Source organism: Tamandua tetradactyla, chromosome 18 (assembly GCF_023851605.1).
Source record: "Tamandua tetradactyla isolate mTamTet1 chromosome 18, mTamTet1.pri, whole genome shotgun sequence".
In the NCBI taxonomy this organism is placed as follows: Eukaryota; Metazoa; Chordata; class Mammalia; order Pilosa; family Myrmecophagidae; genus Tamandua; species Tamandua tetradactyla.
The window spans coordinates 46,495,132-46,513,319 of record NC_135344.1 but is presented as its reverse complement, the minus strand read 5'-3'; the positions used below and the strand labels follow the sequence as shown (position 1 = coordinate 46,513,319).

The following is an 18,188-nucleotide window of genomic DNA, read 5'->3' as shown; positions in this document are numbered from 1 at the left end:
TTGGCCATGCGGGTCAGCCCAAATATAAGGCTCCTGATCAGAGAGTTGCAGGTGGTTATGCAGTTGCCTCATGACCTTCATCTTTGTTTCATCAGATGTGAGTATGAAAGTTATGTTTTTATCTTTGTGATTCGGAATTCACTTCACAAGCCATTTTTAAGAAGGAGTTGTTACTTCACGGGTTCCCATAGATATCTATATATCTCCTGGAGTTACACCTCCACAGGTAGCAAAGCTGCACCTTTATTCTCACGACACTCAGACATGCAGAGCAGTTGGCTTTGCTTTATTTCAGCATTTGCTCAACCTCCTTATGCCCCACTGCCTGGTGAGGGAGCAGTCTGCCAACCCAGCCAATAATACAAAACAGCCAAACGTTTTGTGTCCTGAATGTTTAGTCTTTAGGAGTGGACTCTTCTTGATACTCCTCTCCAACTTGGCTTTAGGGAAGGACGGCAATTTCTGCACCTTGGGGTGGTGCAGGAGAGACATGTTCTCAGATGGTGGTGCCCTCCGGAACCTCATTAGCCTCCCGCGTGGACAGGGCAGCATGGGTTCTGCCTGGCTCTTTGATGCCACCTCCTGCTGCAATTGGGTCTTCCTCTCTGCTCCATCAGGGCCTGTGGTCCTCTCCACCCAGCACCTCAGGTCCTGCAGGCTCTCACCTCGGCACCCTCCTTGTTCCCCAGAGTCTGATACACCACAGGATCAGGTGAGAACCAGTGAGTCCAGCCAGCCCCTCTCACTTTCTCACCTCACCAGGCTGCCTTTTTCACTCTGCCAGAACAGCTCCATTTTGGTGACCCTGTCCTACACAGGGGCCTCCTGAAGTCAGGTAGATAGGAGCCCCCTTCTCCAGGGCAGCCTCTCAGCCCAGGCAGATCTGTCCCCACCCCCAGACCTCCTTGGGGAGAGGAGATGAGGACACCCACCTGGCCAACCACCCTTTTTGCTCCCTCATTGTGGTTTTGACCTGCATTTCCCCAGTGACTAATGATGTTAACTATTTTTTCATGTACTTTTTGGCCATTTGTGTATCTTCCTTGGAGAAATATCCCTTGCCTGTTTTTGAATTGGGTTATTTGTGTCTTTAGTGTTTGAATTGTAAGAGTTCTTTATAAATCTGGAAGCTGGCTCCTTAATGGATATATGATTTACAAATATTTTCTCCCATTCTCTGGGGTCATCTTTTCACTTTTTGGATAGTGTCCTTTGAAGCACAAAGAGTTTTTAATTTTGATGAAGTCCAATTTATCTGTTTTTTCTTTGGTTGCTTGTGCTTTTGGTGTCATATTTAAGAAATAACTGCCTAATCCAAGGTCATAAAGATTTACACATATGTTTTCTTCTAAGAGTTTTATAGTTCTAGCTAGCATTTTTTGGTTTTAAGCAGTAATTTATGTAGCCCTCTTTACTTTAAATAAAAGTTGTATGCTTACTTTTTATTCTCCACAAAAAGAATAAGCCAGTGTCCTTCATTTGGCAAAAAGAAAGAAAACAAAACCCGTATTTGTACTGTACAAATTAGAGTGATCAGAAACAAAAGCTTTTGTCTATAAATAGTGGTATCATTATACTGCTTATTCTAGATAAAAAGTTCTCACTGTTTCCCAGTATCATCTTTCTCATATCCTGGCAACTAAAAAGTAGGTATTTGGCTCATTTAATTTATTTTTTACATTTTTAAAGCTAATTAATGTCCAATTCAGTAATTTGAACTTACAAATTGAATAGCTGAATAAATTTATTTTGTGCAGATTGTTTACTCATTACCTAAAGATTGTATTTAATACTGCAAGAAAATGTTTCAGAATATTTACTCTGCAAAAATTACCAGCATCTTTTTATAAACCATCAGTTAACATGTTATTCGTAACCTGTTGATGTCTTCTCCAAGTATTCATTAATGCAGGTTCCCAAGGATTTTCTAAGCAGTATTTCTTTATTCTTATTTTGAGTCTTGAATTATCTAGAAACTATAATATTTTACTTAAAATAGTACTTTGTCACTTTTTCTTATAAATATTTTACATATCTATTGCAGAAAAATGTTAAGACACAGTGCTTTGGTTCGCTAACGCTGCTGAAATGCTGTGTACCAGAATGGGTTGGCTTCTACAATGGGGATTTAATAGTTTACAAATGTACAGTTCTAAGGCCATGCAAATGTCCCAGTTAAGGCATCAACAGGCTGATGTGTATTTCTTTGAAAAAAGGCTGATGGCATCAGGTTCCTCTGTCATGTGGAAAGGCACATGGCTGGCATCTGCTGGTCCTTTACTCCCTGGTTCTGTTGCTTTCAGCTTCTGATTCCAGTGGCTTTCTGTCTGAGCATCTGTGGGCCCTCTCTGGGTGTTTCTCTCCGAGCTCTCTCTGCACCCTTCTCTGGATGTTTCTCTCTGAACTCTGGCCTTTTTTCTGTCCTCTGTCCTCTCATAAAGCAGTCCAGTTAAGGATGAAGACCCACCTTGAATTGGCTGGGTCACATCTCAGTTGAAACAACCTCATCAAAAAGTCCCATCCACAATAGGTCTGCCCCTTCATGAATGGATTAAAAGAACATGGCATTTTCTGGGGTACATAACAGCTTCAAACCAGCATACACAGATAAGCAAAAAGAAAAATGTAATTCATCTCCTGGAATTCTACCACCTAGACGTGTCCTCCATCAGTGAAAACATGAACTGAACTCAACTTCTGTGTGCATGTTTGCTTAAGGAGACTCTTCATCCTCAGAGCCGCAGAAATAAAGAAGCGCTGTTTTTCAGTAGAGAGTTCAGCTTGTTTTAGTCTTACTGAAGGTTTTTAGGCAATTTCTTTTTGTTCCTTAAAACTGAAGTGAGTGTCATTACTGTTTTTTTCATTACAGATTCCACTCCTTTTTGCTCTTTATGGGCCATCCACCTTATGCGATTCGGGAGGTGAACATAAACAAGTTCTGCAGGATTATTAGTGAATTTGCACTAGAGTATCGCACCACCAGGGAAAGGGTTTTGCAGCAGAAACAGAAGCGGGCCAACCACAGAGAGAGGAACAAGACCAGAGGGAAGATGATCACCGATGTAAGTGTCATGAAATCAATGTCTTTATGCCATTGAATTTGAAAGTAAGATCAGCTGTAAAACCTCACCCCAGTTTTAGGGACGATGCCATTTTGCTTTTGGATTGTGGAGAAAAAAATTCCCTCTTTAAAAAAGTGGTCTTAAGCTGTTCTCCACCATTCCTGCGAAAATGTGCTGTTTAAGAAATATTAAAATTTTCTGAAATATTAGAATTTCTAGAATATTAAAAATTCAAGGACATGCGGTTGGATGGGTGGCTGGTGGAGGTGTATTGGCCTGTTGGGTGATGATTAAATGCTTAATTCCCTTTTCCAAGTTCTCTGATAGTGGGTGAAGTTAGAAGAGAAGAAAAAAAAATGTAAAGGAACATGCTGCTTATCACAGAAAAACAAATGTGCTGATTTGGGAATTGACTCATTCTAGGCACCTCAATGAGAGATAGTGATGTGATTGCTCATAGATAATCTGATGGGTTCTCGGCAGTCTGGAAAGAGACCCTAGAGGCAGTGAATCCAGTCAGAGTTGCCCCCCAGCACCTCGGGGTGACCTTGCACACTTGCATGTCTCCTCTGCTCCCATGCTCTTCCCCCTTCTCCCCCACCTCAGCCCTGAGCCACCCAGAAGCGGGTGCAGTGGGCCTTCAGGTGGCAGGTGCTCAGTACGTGGAGGGTGAAGGGGTGCAGGAAACTGCCAGAGGGAGACAAAGACACGGTGCAGAAACCAAGTTGTCATCTCACTTATCTTGTCCATTACTAGTAACTTCCAGACAAAAGGGATAAATTTTCTGGGGACTGTCTTTACTCTCCATTTATTTTTACAAGGAAAGACTTGAGGGGAGTAAAGTCATCTTTTTTTTTTTTTTTTTTGGCATTGATGGACCATACACGCAATTTATTGAAGGACTCTTCAGTGAAATGTTTTTGTCTGTTTGTGTTGATGCCCATGAACTTAATCCATCTTTGCATATATCTGAGAAGTACATGGGCTCTCAGTGACAGAGAGAATGGAACCAGTAAAGATTCAGCCCTCTGAGTACCATCACCCTGGGGGCTGTAAGCCTCCACAGAACTCAAGCCAGGAAGATTTATTTGGGGAGGATGAATAAAATCAATAATAAGAGCTCATGGGGGCTGCCTCCTGTTCCCAAATGTCTGTTTGTCTTCTAGGCAAAACAGAGGGCACGGGGTTCCTGCTCTCTAAGAGAATGGATTCCTTAAGGGACCTAGACACGTGCACTTAGACATTTTTTTTTCTGTGATTTTAAGACAGTTCTGAGGAGAACAGTGAAATCATCTTCCCATTGTTCCATCCTCCCCAATTCCGTTTCCTTGGAATCTTTTGGACTCTAAGGGCGTGCTGAGAAACTTTTCTACGGAAGGGGCCCCTTCTGTCTCCCCGGAAAGTTCCGCAGGCCAGTGGTAAGCGGCTGCGAGTCTTCCTTCTCTTTCCCGAGCTTGGTCCCGTGGATCTTTCTCCTCCCCGAGGACAGCTATTCAGAAAGCAAATTGGAGTCACTTGGGTAAACTATGACCCATATTTCATTTCAGAGAGTTATTTTTAAAGGTTTTAAAAAGGGATCACTTATTTTTCTGAAAATGAGTTACATTGGAGGGTGAAAAATAACAAGCCCAATGTGCTTGTCATTATGAAAACACAGCCAAATTTGTTGCTACATTCTTGAGATTTTTAAAGATCCCACTAATTTATTAATTCTGTCTGCTCTGAAGTTATTTGGTTTTCCTGATTATAAACAGGTAAATATTTCTAGATTTTTATTCAAGAATATTAAAATTACCATTAAAACCTTGACAGTACAGGCTTCTTCAGGAATCATTCTCGAAGTGGCATCATGGGTGTAAAGAGATTGCCATCTGCTGGAGAATCAAAATATTGTCACTTAAGGCAAAATGCACAGCCTCACATTTCCCAGCTCTCAGTTAATAAAGCAACAACCGTTTGCCAGCACTGCACCGGCCTTTGAAGAAGATATGAGTGCCATAAAAGATGAGTTTGTACTCAGGGATGTCTCACTCCATCAGTAAAATTGCATATATGCAACTTAAACCCAGGGAAACAAAACCAGGCAATAGATGTAGGATTATGGAGCCCCTGAGCAATTGAGCTGGAAAAGATTTTAGAGAAAACTGTTTGTAGTAAATCACTGTTCTAATTTGCTAGCTGCCGGAATGCAACACACCAGAGACGGATTGGATTTCAGTAAGAGGGGATTTATTTCGTTAGTTCTTCAGAGGAAAAGCAGCTAACTTACAACTGAGGTTCTTTCTTATGAGGGAAGGCACAGCACTATCTCTGCTGGCCTTCTCTCCAGGCCTCTGGGTTCCAACAAGTTTCCATGGGGTGATTCCTTTCTGCATCTCCCAAGGCCTGGGCTGTGCTGCGAATGCTGAGATGAGGTATGCTGAGCTGCTTGGGCTGTGCTACGTTGAGCTCTTTCATTTAAGTATGCAGCCAATTAAATCAAACATCATTCATTGCAGCAGGCACGCCTCCTAGCTGACTGCAGATGTAATCAGCAACAGATGAGGGTCACACGCCATTGGCTCATGTCCACAGCAATAGATCTAGACACCTTCACCTGGCCAAGCTGACACCTAAACCTAACTACCACAATCATTTTTAATGGTAGTTGCTGACAAGAACAAGGATTAAAGTAGTAGCAAATAAACAGAGATGCTTTTAGAAAAACCATTGTTTTCTAAGATACAGAGAAGTCCAGGTAAAACCTAAAGACCCTATATCCATAGAATAACTCCTGGGTCAGCTCTATGTTTGCCTCTGCCTCCTCCTCTTCCTGGTTCTGAGCTTCCTTTTTTATAATCCATTCTTCAGGTAAGAATCGATGAAAAAACAAGTAATTCCTCATCCTTGAGCCCAAAACTAGTTCTAAACAAAATGGTGGACAGGGCAGTACTCCTCCTTTTTTTTTTTTTTTTAACTTTTTTTATTGTATAGTATAACATATATACAAAGCAAAGAAATAAAAAAGCAACAGTTTTCAAAGCACTCTTCAATACGTAGTTACAGGACAGATTCCAGGGTTTGTCATGGGATACCATACAATCCTCTCATATTTTTCCTTCTAGCTGCTCCAGAGTATAGGAGGCTAGAGGGCTTAAATACTTTTTCTACCAACACAATCGACTATTTTTCCTTCTTTTTTTTTTTTTTTGTGAACAATAACATATATACAAAAAAAGCTATAAAATTCAAAGCATAGCACCACAATTAGTTGTAGAACATATTTCAGACTTTGACATGGGTTAAAATTTCACAATTTTAGGTTTTTCTTCTAGCTGCTCTAAAATACTGGAGACTAAGGGAGATATCAGTTTAATGATTCAGCATTCATATTCATTTGTTAAGTCCTATCATCTATGTATACTTCCACCATCATCTTTGATCTTTCCATACCTCTCCTTGGGGTTGTTCGGGCCGTGGCAATTCTAAGTTTTTGATATTAGTCTGTCACTAATATGGGGTAGGCAGATGGAACTTTCTGATGTTCTGAGAGGCTAGGCTAGGTTTCACAACTTATCTGGACCAGGACCCCATCTGGAGGTTGTAGGTGTCTGGAAAGTTACTCTAGTGCCTGGAACCCTTGTGGAATCTTATATATTGCCCTAGGTGTTCTTTAGGATTGACTGGAATGGTCCTGGTTGGTGGTTGGCAGGTTGTGACAGGTATGTGAAGCTTGCATAAGAGCAACCTCCAGAGTAGCCTCTCGACTCTATTTGAAGTCTCTCTGCCTCTGATACATTATTAATTATGCTTCTTTTCCCCCTTTTGGTCAGGATGTAATTGCTGATCCCATGGTGCCAGGTTTGAAGTCATCCCTGGGAGTCCTTTCCCACATCGCCAGGGAGTCGTTCACCTCTGGATATCTTGTCCCACCTAGAGGGGAGGGCAATGATTTCACTTGCACAGTTGGGCTTGGAGAGACTGGGGCCACATCTGAGCAACAAAAGAGGTCTTCCAAAAGTAACTCTTAGGCATGCCTATAAGTAGTCTAAACTTCTCCGCTACCTACAAGCATCATAAGAGTAAACCTCATGATCGAAGGCATGGCCTATTGACTTGGGTAGCTCAGAACTGCCCCTTTTGATGGCCCTTTCTTCTGGCATCATACTCTAGATGGGTGATGAGAACTCGAGCTTGTAAATTCCAGGACTCTCACATTGCAGGGCAGTGGAAGAGTGGTTAGTTAGCCACTTCACGGGCAGTATTCCAGGAGGACAGGGCCCCGGGAGGTTGGCCTGGAGCCTTCTGTGCCCCTCCTGTTGGGTCAAGACCAGTCATGGAGCTTGCAGAGGTAGTGACCAGATGAGGGCAGGAGGGCTATGGAGGCAGATCTGGCAGCTTCCACACCAAGAGGGTGTGTCCAGTTGTGGTGACTGGTTCCTTTATTTAGAATTTTATGTAATACTGAGATGATCTCGTCTTTGTTGACTTCTTCACCTTCTAAGAATCCCCTCTGTTTTTTCTGTCCTGTCTTGATGTCTCGGGTAGACGGATGAAGAGGATGAAGTTGAGGTATGACTGTTCATGAACATGAAGAATGCCATAGTTGATCTTCCCAAGAGTGCGCTAGAGTCTAAACTAACATAAGCAGCATGAAGTGTCAGCACTACCCAGTGCTTTAAATCATGCATGAATATTTTCTCATTGGTTTTCGTGTGACCACTAACCACCTCACAGGGTTCTTGCCTTGCTGGGTGTGCCAGAGACTGACGGGTTGAGGCCCAGGCTGAGGAGTAGCCCTGTCAGGAGTGACAGGTTTTGTGGGTCTCTCCCTACTGCTGGGAAAAGCGGACAAAGATGCTTCTCTCCAGCTCCTTGTTTGAGCCTTTTGGCAACTAAAATAGGAAAACTGGATTCTAGAATAACCACATAAGGAGCCCTAAAACAAAAAGGAAATGGGGCAGCGGCTAAGAGCCAGGCCAGAGAAGCTGTCACCAGCCTGTGGGCAGCGCCGACTTGTGTCCATATTCTTGGATGGCACCCATGGGATCGGTGTGTGGGGTGCTGGGATGGAGGTGCTTCTCCTGAGCCTGGGTGCAGAGGTGAGAACCTAAGACCAAAGTGGAGGTGACTGGCTACAGGAGATGAAGAAGAAACAGTGCAGGTGGTCCAAGCCCCAAGCGTGCCTTGGGCTCTTCTGCCACAACTGAGCCACCGAATGAAAAGAGGAAGCCGGGAGCCAGTGGAGCTGCTGTTTGCAAACTTTAACTGACTTTTCATTTTTCATCCAGGTGTTTGGCATTGTGCACATATGGCCTGATGTTCTAGCTACCTGTTTTATACCTCATATGTACCCTGACTCTTTGTTCAGTTAGAATTAGAGCATACCATCATGTGTTTGCAATGTTTACTGAAACTAAATTTTTGACACAATTATATGTAGTGAATGTTGCTGAACTCAGTTTCAGCATAAATTTCTATACCATGTTTTGATCTGGCCCTGACACTAACTCCTCTTGGGACATTTGGCAAGTCACTTAATCTTGGGGAGGCCTCATTTTCCTTCTTTGTGCAAGCAGATCTGGAAAAGCATCTCCCAGCTCTTAACATTGTATGAGGCTGTGATTGAATCCCACTTTTAATATTCCACCACCGTAAGTGATATTTAAAAAAAAACATTGACCGCTCTGTGGCACTAAATCAGAAAACTGAAAGTCAATACATTGGATTAACAAGGCGTGTTTCCATTCTCATGTACTTGCCCATTCATATCAGGGCTTTGGTGTTAGTAAAACATTTGATCCTTGAGTTGGATTTAGTTCCCCCAGTGGGAACTCACAAAGACAGTCTCTGGGGAGCCACGTGAGAGCCACTAGAATGGATGGAAGGAGTGGTGGTCCTTCTGGGACCAGTGGCTTTTCTGTTTTATAAGAGAAGAATGTCCTACATAGGCAAATGTTTTCTCCTTAGTTAATTGGCCATGTCTGCAGAATGCACACAAACAGAAGAAAAGTTGTTCCTGAACTGAAAGGTTTATGAGCTTCAGATGGTTCTGAGGGGAGTCTACCTTCCATCCTAACTCCCCTTTGGTTTTGCAGTCCGGCAAGTTCGCGGGCAGTTCTCCAGCGCCTCCAAGCCAGCCACAGGGCCTGAGCTATGCTGAGGATGCGGCTGAGCATGAGAACATGAAGGCTGTGCTGAAAATCTCCTCCCCTGCCACGGAAGATGCTACCCCTGTTCTGGGGGTCCGTACGCGCAGCCGTGCAAGCCGAGGTAACTCCTGATCAGGGCAGGGCTCATCTTCTAGGCCCATCAAAGGGTACAGATTACTGAATGAAAAATGAAAATGTATTTTACACCCAAGAATTTTGACTTGTGTTTCCCTGGGCTGGCCTGCCCCACACTGCCCTATATTAACCGTCCTGTTTCCTCACTGCCTGCCGGACAAAGCCCTCACTTCCCATGCTGCCATTCAAGGCCCTCTGTGGTCTGCCCCTAGCCTGTCTCCCAACTTTGCTTTCACTTGTCTCCATGTTATTGGCCCCACCCTGCTCTGAACACCCTGTGCATCTCTGAGTCTCCCTGTTGCTCATGCATCTCCCCCCCCACCTTAACTTAGAGTGCCCCTCCCCTGCCTGTCCTTTTCCCATTCACCTCCAGAGGCTGCCTCGCCCAGGTAGTCCCTGGCTCTCCATTCCACTCTTTCCCTTTGATGTATTCCTGAGACCTTACTTAGATTTAGGCCTAATAGGTTTAGGCCTGTTAAAGGCAACACAGTATCATGAGAGATTTAAGCCCCTGGAGGATGGGCTTTCTCCTCTTAGTGCCTGCTTAGCACAGCAAGGACAAACCATGTGACTAATTGTCCGAAACTGAGATGTTTTTGGAGTATGAGAGTGGGTGCTAGTAAGAATTATGCCCTGACAATATGTAACACTGGACTTGCCCTGTAAGTGTCGAGTGCCTCGCAGACACCCAGCAGTGATTGAGTGCATCACCCACCAGGCATCTAATGAACATTCACACTCACAAGATGACAGAGGGGCAGTGAGAATCTAAAGGCTACAATCTGGAAACACACTGAGATGGCCTATCAGTGACTTCTAGTTGACTTTGCTGATTGACCAGCAGTTTGGAAATCCTGCCATTTTCAACTTTCTTAAACATATATAAATAGATAGGAATAAGAATGGCAACATGAAAGAAAATGTAAGTGCAGTTCCAAGTTTTCTTCAGAAGATGTAGGTCATTGTCATGCAATGTATGTGGTTTCTAGGACCTTCTTGTGAACCAAAGGCCACAGATGATCTCTGATGGGCTTCCTGGCTGTGCTCCAGGTCCCTAAGGAATATGTGGTATTCCCAGGTGGATCCAAATTTCAGGCTTTTTAATAAAGTTACTGAATGGTTTTCTTCATGTGACTACGGTTTACTGACTCTTCTTCTGTCTTAACACTGGACCTTTGTCTTTCCCCTTTAACTTTGATATAAGGCTAAGCATATGCCAGAAGAAGGGCTCTCCCCACCCAATGTTAAACCAACAATTGCAGATGACACATAGAAAAGTCAAATCTGTTACTACAACCTTGATTCTCAAACTGTACCCCAAATACTTGCATACATTATTATTATTATTACATCAAAGACAAAGATGAGGCTCTCTGGGATTCAGTTTTCCCAGGCCCTCTAGCTTCTAGATAGCTTTGGATGTGGAGTTAGAAAATAAATTAATAATGTACTTTGGCAGTGAAAAGGCAGCAGTTCAGTGACCTACAGTCAAAAGACACAGCTGAGGGGAATCAAAGCCCTAGCGTCTTGCGTGGTTCATTCTGATTGCCTGCTACCTGGAGGCAAAGGTACCCTCTTCTTGGCCAGTGCTGTCTATAAAAAGCATTTATTTCTCAGAAATGACAAGAGGGAAAAGGTATATACAGGAAAGAAGAGAAGAGAAAAGAAAGTGAGGAACAAAATGTCGTTAAACAGCAAGCAGTAGACACTGTTGTTAAACAAGGATGAGAATGAAGCAGCTTTGCAGTGTTTGTGGGGTGCAGGAAGGAGAATCACTCGTACCCTGTGGTACCCCAGCAGGCCCGAGACGTCCCACATGGGAGTCTCTCTATACCCCAGCAGCTCTTGCAGGCTTAGAGGGCTACAGTGAACATGGCCAGCAGGAGGGTCAAGGGAGCACTGTTGCCTGCACTGTGGGGTTTTGAGCCCCTGCACCTCAGTGTGTGCACAGGTAGTATGGTGGAAGCTGTCCTGAGCTACGTGACCCTGTATCTCTTTACTGGGGTGAAAATAGATCATGCTAATTTTAAAAGAGAAGGTGGACATCTCTTCCTGACCAGAAAGGACAAAAAAAGTTGCTGGATTTGTACTATAAGGGTTCGTTTTTGCAGACAGATGAAAGGGATTAGAAAGGGAAGCTGTTCGTTTTCTCTGCATATCCACACCCATCTGAAGTGGAACTTTTGTTTCCTGGTGGGACGTTGTAGGCAGCAGCAAGCCATTAGCCCTGCTAACAAATAGAAAGGAACCCAGATAGCTTTCAGAAGCCTTCTTTTAAAAGACATTAGAGAACTGTGATGGGAAAGAGGACTAGACAGACTAGAATTCCAGAGCAAAAAGAACCTTTTAGATGAGCTGAAGTCGCCAGGCATTTGCTTCCCTGGGGGCATTCGCCAAGCCTGGGCTTGCTGTGGGTAGAGCTACTGTAATTGGGAGGAGAAACCAGCAGATCTTATAACCATGTGAACTGGCATAAGTGATTGACATCTAGAGGAACCCCAAATGCAGACAGTTTCCCCCAGGATACTTCGCTGAGTGCCAGGGCAGTGTCGGAAAGGTAGGTCAGAAAGACAAAGGGAAAATCTCCTGCTGTCTTGCAGTCCTGAGGAAGCAAAGTCATGTTATAGCAAGTTCTTGAACAAGTACACAAATATAGAACTCAGCCTCGAGACATTCAAAATCAGGGATGGATTGATCTTAACTAAAACTGCCATCTAGCCTGACCCATCCAGTGCCTCATCCCACCCTCTCTGCCCGACAGAGGAAAGGGTGAAAACTCTCAGGAGGAAAACGACATTGTCTTCAGTCTTCATGGTCTTTTATATACAAAGTTCAGTGCATGAGCCAGGGGAAGAATAGGAAAATGCACTGGGCAATCAAGAGGAAATGCAGACAATAGTAGCAGACTCACAGGTGATCCAGCTGTTGAAATTTGCAGGCAAGGACTTAAAATAACTGTTATAAATATAGTAAATAAAGAAATAGACAAAAAATAGATAAAAGGTAGAGCTTTTCAGCAGAGAATTAGAATCTATAAAAATGGATTGAATGGACATTCTAGAAGTGCAAAACAAAATATCTGAAATAAGGAACTCATTGGATGAGTTTAACAGCAGACTAGTCACAGCTAAAGAGTAGATTGGTGAACTAAAAATAGCTTAATAGCAAATGGTGAGAAAAGATGGAGAGAACAGAACAAAACATAAGAAACATGGGACACAATCACGTTATCTAATACGTGTGTAATTATAGTCCCAGAAGGATAGAAAGGAGAGGATATATAAGGAGCAATATTTGAAGAAATAATGGCTGAGAAGTTCCCAGAGCTGAAGAAAGATATCAACTCACATGTTTAAGGAAACTTAGGAAATCCCAAGCAGAATAAATACAAAGAAAACCATACCTAGGCACATCAAAAACTGCTAAAAAAAAAAAAAAAAAGTACAGATAAAGATAAAATCTTTAAAATAGCCAGAGAGAAAGCAGATACATTACCCTCTGAGGAGCAACAGTAAAAATTTATGGCTCTCTTTCCAACAGAAACTATAGAAGCCACAACAAAATGGAATAACATCTTTGAAGTACTAAAAGAAAAAAGCTGCTGACCTAGAAGTCCATAACCCAGGGAGGTTATCTTTTAGAAACGAAGACAAACTTTTTAATATTAAAAGGATGTAATTTTACTAGGAAAAATTATGATTCAATTACAATGTACTACATACTTGCAGTGAAGTCTCAACCACAGACATGTGTCTGTGAAAATCACAATCTACTGAACCATGATGTCTGTTCCCAACTATCTCCATTACTATCTGCTTGCTCTTGTTCATACTCTACCACGTGGTTGAAAGCACCAAAACTTTTAAAAGTTTTGTATGGGAGAAGAACTCAAAATTTAAGAACGTCATCTATCTATCTATCTATCTATCTATCTATCTATCTATCTATCTAATCTATCTAATCTATCTAATCTATCTAATCTATCTATCTATCTATCTATCTATCTATCTATCTATCTATCTATCTATCTATCTATCTATCTATCTATCTATCTATCTATCTATCTATCTATCTATCTATCTATCTATCTATCTATCTATCTATCTATCTATCATCTATCTATCTATCTATCTATCTATCTATCTATCTATCTATCTATCTATCTATCTATCTATCTATCTATCTATCTAACCAACCTATCTAATGTTTTTTCCCTGAAAGTTGGAAAACTGACTGTTCTTCAGCTTCACTGGGCCCTTAGACTCCTGAGCACCTGTCTTCCACAGGTGTAGAGCTTAAGAAGCCTCACTTACAAGCTTTTGAAGTTTACATTTATTACATAGTGAAGTTCAGATGGAGGAAATTCACAAATTTGAGCTTATTTTACATTTTTCTCTTAAAGAAGCATATACCATCTTAAAGAAGAGTGTTTATGAAGAAGTTGATCTATTGCAAAGGCATAGTACTTGATCTATTAAGATAGCATTAATTTCTCGCTATCATTACCATTACTTGGGAATCCATGAATTGGTGGTGATTCCTTCTTGCTTGTCTATAGGCAGATGTCATTATGCTATACTTGGACTGTCTTAACATATGATTTTTTATAAACACCTTTTTTTGGTTAGGGAGCACATGAATGTACCAAAGAAAAATGTATGTCACCTTCCCATTTGCTGGTTAAGAGGTGATCCTGTGATAACTTTTAAAAGGTTGGTTATGCAAAGATAAGCTGTATGTTACAAAATCCATTGGTTTCTCTTTAACTTAATGAGAAGTTAGGATTAGTTGGCATTCACTTGGTATATACAACTACTGATGAAGAGGAAGCTGATTTAACACATCAATGCAAATATATATTACTGATTACTGGGTATCTGTGATGTGTGCAGCAGGCTACAGCATGGCTGATCTGCCCTCAAATGATTATAGGACCTGGCAGATGGAAACAACACATCCAGGAGTAGACAGATAAATGATACTGAGTTAAGGATGCTGCTGTGCTATAGGGTGGTGTGAAATGAGTACCACAAGTACATGTGAGTGGAAGCTCAGAGCCAGGAGGGTGACAGCCACAGTGGGGACTCCCTGCAGCGGGAAGGTTAGCACTCTTGACTTGTCCGGCCAAGGCTGTCACTCTGTCCTTTGCTTGTAATCTGTTGCTGACAGAAGTCGGCTTCTGGAGAAGCCATGCTGCATATTTTTCCTCTCTCTGTGATCTGTTTTTCTCTGAGTCCCTTGCACTCTCTGGTTGTTTAATTTTCCAGGATCCTCTAGTTCATGGACTATGGGAATTGATGATTCGCCTAATGTCACAGATGACGCAGCTGATGAGATCATGGATCGCATTGTCAAGTCGGCCACCCAGGTGCCCAGTCAACGAGTGGTGCCCCGGGAGAGGAAGCGATCCCGGGCCAATAGGAAATCTCGTAAGTACATTTGAGCAGTGACTGTGACCCAGGGAAGGGCAGGGACCCTGAGGCCGGCGCCAAAGAATCCTCAGTGGCTACCAGAGTGCCCGCGTGTGCTCATCAATGAAAAGTTTCATGCTTGATTATCAATTGAGGTCTCCTCAATCCACACTTTATCCCCAGGAAGATCTGAAAGGCCCTTAAATGTCACTGGTAAGGAGAGGTGGGCCCAGTGGGGCCCATTGCCAAGTGCAGCCCCAGATTCTTTGCTAGAGGTTATTTCCACCCCTCACTCAGCATCAGGGGTCCCTTAGTGTGCTAGAGACTGTTCTCCCAGGGGTCACAGACTGTGTCTACACTGCTGCCCGCAAATACGTTGGAGGTCAAAAACGGAGATACCAGGTGATTTTATGTTCACTAGGATGGTTAAAATACTTAATGTTAGCCCAAGTTGAGCAGTTTAGTTTCTTTTCCTAGCAAACAGAGAATTCACCTAAATCAAAGTGATTGTTTTTTCTGAGCCTCCTACCTGCTCTTGCCCACTGATGTGATCAGTACGGCGTTGCCTTGTAGGCACAGGGACTGCTCTCCATAGAGAGATTGGATCCCGGTGAATCCTTTGATGTCTGCCTGCATTAGCTGTGGCCCTTGGGCGTTTCAGGAGAGAGCTCCGCCCACAAGCTCTGGCCAGCTGCTGGGCCACTCAAGAGACACGGGGAGGGTGTGTGTCCTCCGGTAATAAGGACTGATGACTAGGGAAGGGATTCGTGACCTTTCACAAGAAAGATGCCCATTTGCCTTCCCTGTTCTGGCACCAGAAAGTGAAGGAGAAGTGATAGGGCATCTTAGCAAGAACTCAAACTGAGAGAGAACCCCCCAGCTTATTCTGCCTCTCTTGAGAGTCACACAGGAGATGATTGGGATTTGGACTACATACACTGGATCCAGTATTCTGTTTGACCCATTGACATGGCTTGTTTCTAGAATAAAGGAGATAAAATCAAATTGCTGCAGACTGTCAGACCCTGCTCCTTTTACATGATCAGCTTTAGTTTCTTATTGGAATTTCTCCTCAGAAAGGAAAATAACACTTGCCTCTGCCAGAGAGAAAAAAGAACTTCTCAAACCACAGGGTATGGAGAAATATTCATTCAGGAAGATCAGTGGGGCTGAGACTCTACATTTCTGAAATACTCCCAGGTGATGTCGATGCTCCTGGTTCTTGGGCAATACTCTGAGTGACAGGCCTTTGAGCAGTGGTTCCCAGCCTTGGCTACACATGAGACTCTTTTGCAGAGCATTTAAAAATCCAGCTGTCTATAGCATAAACTTGCTTTAAATATGGAAAATAGTCAAATATACATAATAAATTATAGGTGATTATTCTAAAATAAAATTTTAAAATCCAGGTTCTGGCCTGTACCCAGGCCAATTACTTCAGAACCTCTGAGGTGGGGCCCTGAAGGCGGGTCCCTGCCCCTCGGGTGTTCAGATGCATTAGGAGGTGGGCTCTCCCTCCACTCTAATGTACACTCTGTTGTTTAGATGTCAAACTCTCATCCATGGGGACGGCGCCTTAAACCTTCAAAATATGTTTGTGGGTTCCAATGTTAGGCCTAACCATTATTTTTCCTCTGTTTTTTTTTTTAACTTTTTACCTTGAGATACTTTGAAATTAAATAGAACAATGACAGAAGTAATGCAAACCCCACCCAGAGAACTCCAGTACATCCTCACTACCTCCAGACACCCAGATTTACCAGTTGCAGCACTCAGCCATATCCACCGCATCATTCTACCCACCCACCCACACACTGAGCACCTGAGTTCAGGTTTTATACATCGTGCTGCCCGAACACCTAACACAGCCATGTACATTCCCCAGGCAGGACACCCATCCACATAGCCACCCTAAGTACAGCTACCAAGCCCGAGAAATCCAACATTGACAAAAAGCCTACAGTCTATATTCCAAGGTTTTCATATGTCCCAATAATGTCCCTTGGAACCTTCTCTCCACCCTTGCTAAATCCCATCCAGGATCATGTATTGCATTTAATTATTATTGTCTCTTTGGTTGGTTTTTTTTTTTTAATTATTGTGGAAGCAAAAACATCCAATATAAACTTTCCTTGGTATTCCCAAGCATGCCACTCAATATGATTAATCACACTTACACTATCAAGGTATCTTTATCACCTTCCATTACTAAAGCTTTCCCACTTTCCCAAACAGAAACTCCCCTTCCCCCCTCCCACCTCCCCTGGCAACTCTAATTTTTGTCTCTATGGGCTTGTATATTCTCTGATATTTTCTTTGTAGTTTCCATCTTTACATTAATTTTTCCCCCAAAATTTTGATACTTCCCCCAGTGTTTCTATGAAAATGTTGCCTGTCTCTTGGTGCACCAATGTAAGAATTTGGCTGGGGACCTGCTGCTACTCAAGGTGTGGTCCTCAGAGAGTACATGGGCATCTCCTGGGGGCTGGTTAGAAATGCGATTCATGGGCCCCCACCCCAGTGCAACCCATTCAAAATCTGCATTTAAAAAGATCTTAGGTGATGCCTGTGCACAATGAAGTGGGGAAGCACAGGGTGTGAGGTCAGGGGTGGACTTGCTGCAAGGGACATCTTCAGCCTCCCTAGATAGTGACAAACTCTTCTGCCTGGGGAGGGGGCTGACCCACACTCACTCCACACTGTGTGCTGGATCTCACTTGCCCTGGGCCGAACCAACACTTCCACTTTCGCCTGTCTGAAGGGCCTGAAATTGCATTTCCTTGTGGTTTTCATTTGCAGTTCCCTGTACTAGAAAGATGGAGTCTCTTTCTCTTTGCATTTCTCCTTCTATGTATGCCTTGTACATGTCGTTTGCCCATTTTTTTAATTCTTCTTTTTCAGGATAACAGATCTTTGTAAGAAAAGATTTTTCTCTGAAATTCTTGAAAGGCTTTTTGAGCTCTTAAGTAGATTATCTTCAGTTGTTACCCTTTATTGCCCTCCTGCTGGCCAACTTCAATAAACTGGTAACCAGATGGCAGAAACCTCGTAACCAGTTATTTCCTGGTCTTACTGCAATGGGCAGACTTCAGTGCAAGAACCCCCTGTGTGAGCTGCTAGGAAAAGCCTCTGAGGAGGTGAAGCCAAGGCAGAGGAGTAGAGAATGGGGGCCAGGCCAGGACGCCCTCACAGAAGGTGGGTGGGATTGGGTGAGGCCCACAGTAAAGTAGACCAGCCCTGGAGGCCCACACCATGCGCTCCTCCTACGGGTTAAACATCTGCATTGGCAAACAGTGCTGGACCCACCGTCTGGGCTGGAGAGAGCCAGAATCTTAGAAAGACACATGATGTTACTGGGAACAATACCACAGACACAATTAATTTTTCTCCTCAATCTAGCCAGAGAGCTATTTTGTCTGTTTTTGTGGTTGACATAAAACAAGTTCCTG

At 43.1% G+C, this 18,188-nt stretch overlaps 1 protein-coding gene across 4 annotated transcripts in view; it reads left to right on the top strand.

The window, feature by feature from the left end:
* Nucleotides 1–18,188, top strand: part of FHOD3 (formin homology 2 domain containing 3) — a 511,807-nt gene that overhangs the window by 484,156 nt on the left and 9,463 nt on the right. For 3 of the 4 annotated variants that reach the window (XM_077135589.1, XM_077135590.1, XM_077135591.1), the window contains 3 exons: nucleotides 2,870–3,062; nucleotides 9,140–9,314; nucleotides 14,596–14,757. In XM_077135589.1, coding sequence (XP_076991704.1) covers nucleotides 2,870–3,062; nucleotides 9,140–9,314; nucleotides 14,596–14,757 — 530 coding nt within the window. Of the gene's footprint in view, nucleotides 1–2,869; nucleotides 3,063–7,589; nucleotides 7,614–9,139; nucleotides 9,315–14,595; nucleotides 14,758–18,188 lie in introns of all 4 variants that reach the window. The other variant, XM_077135588.1, reaches the window with a different exon arrangement.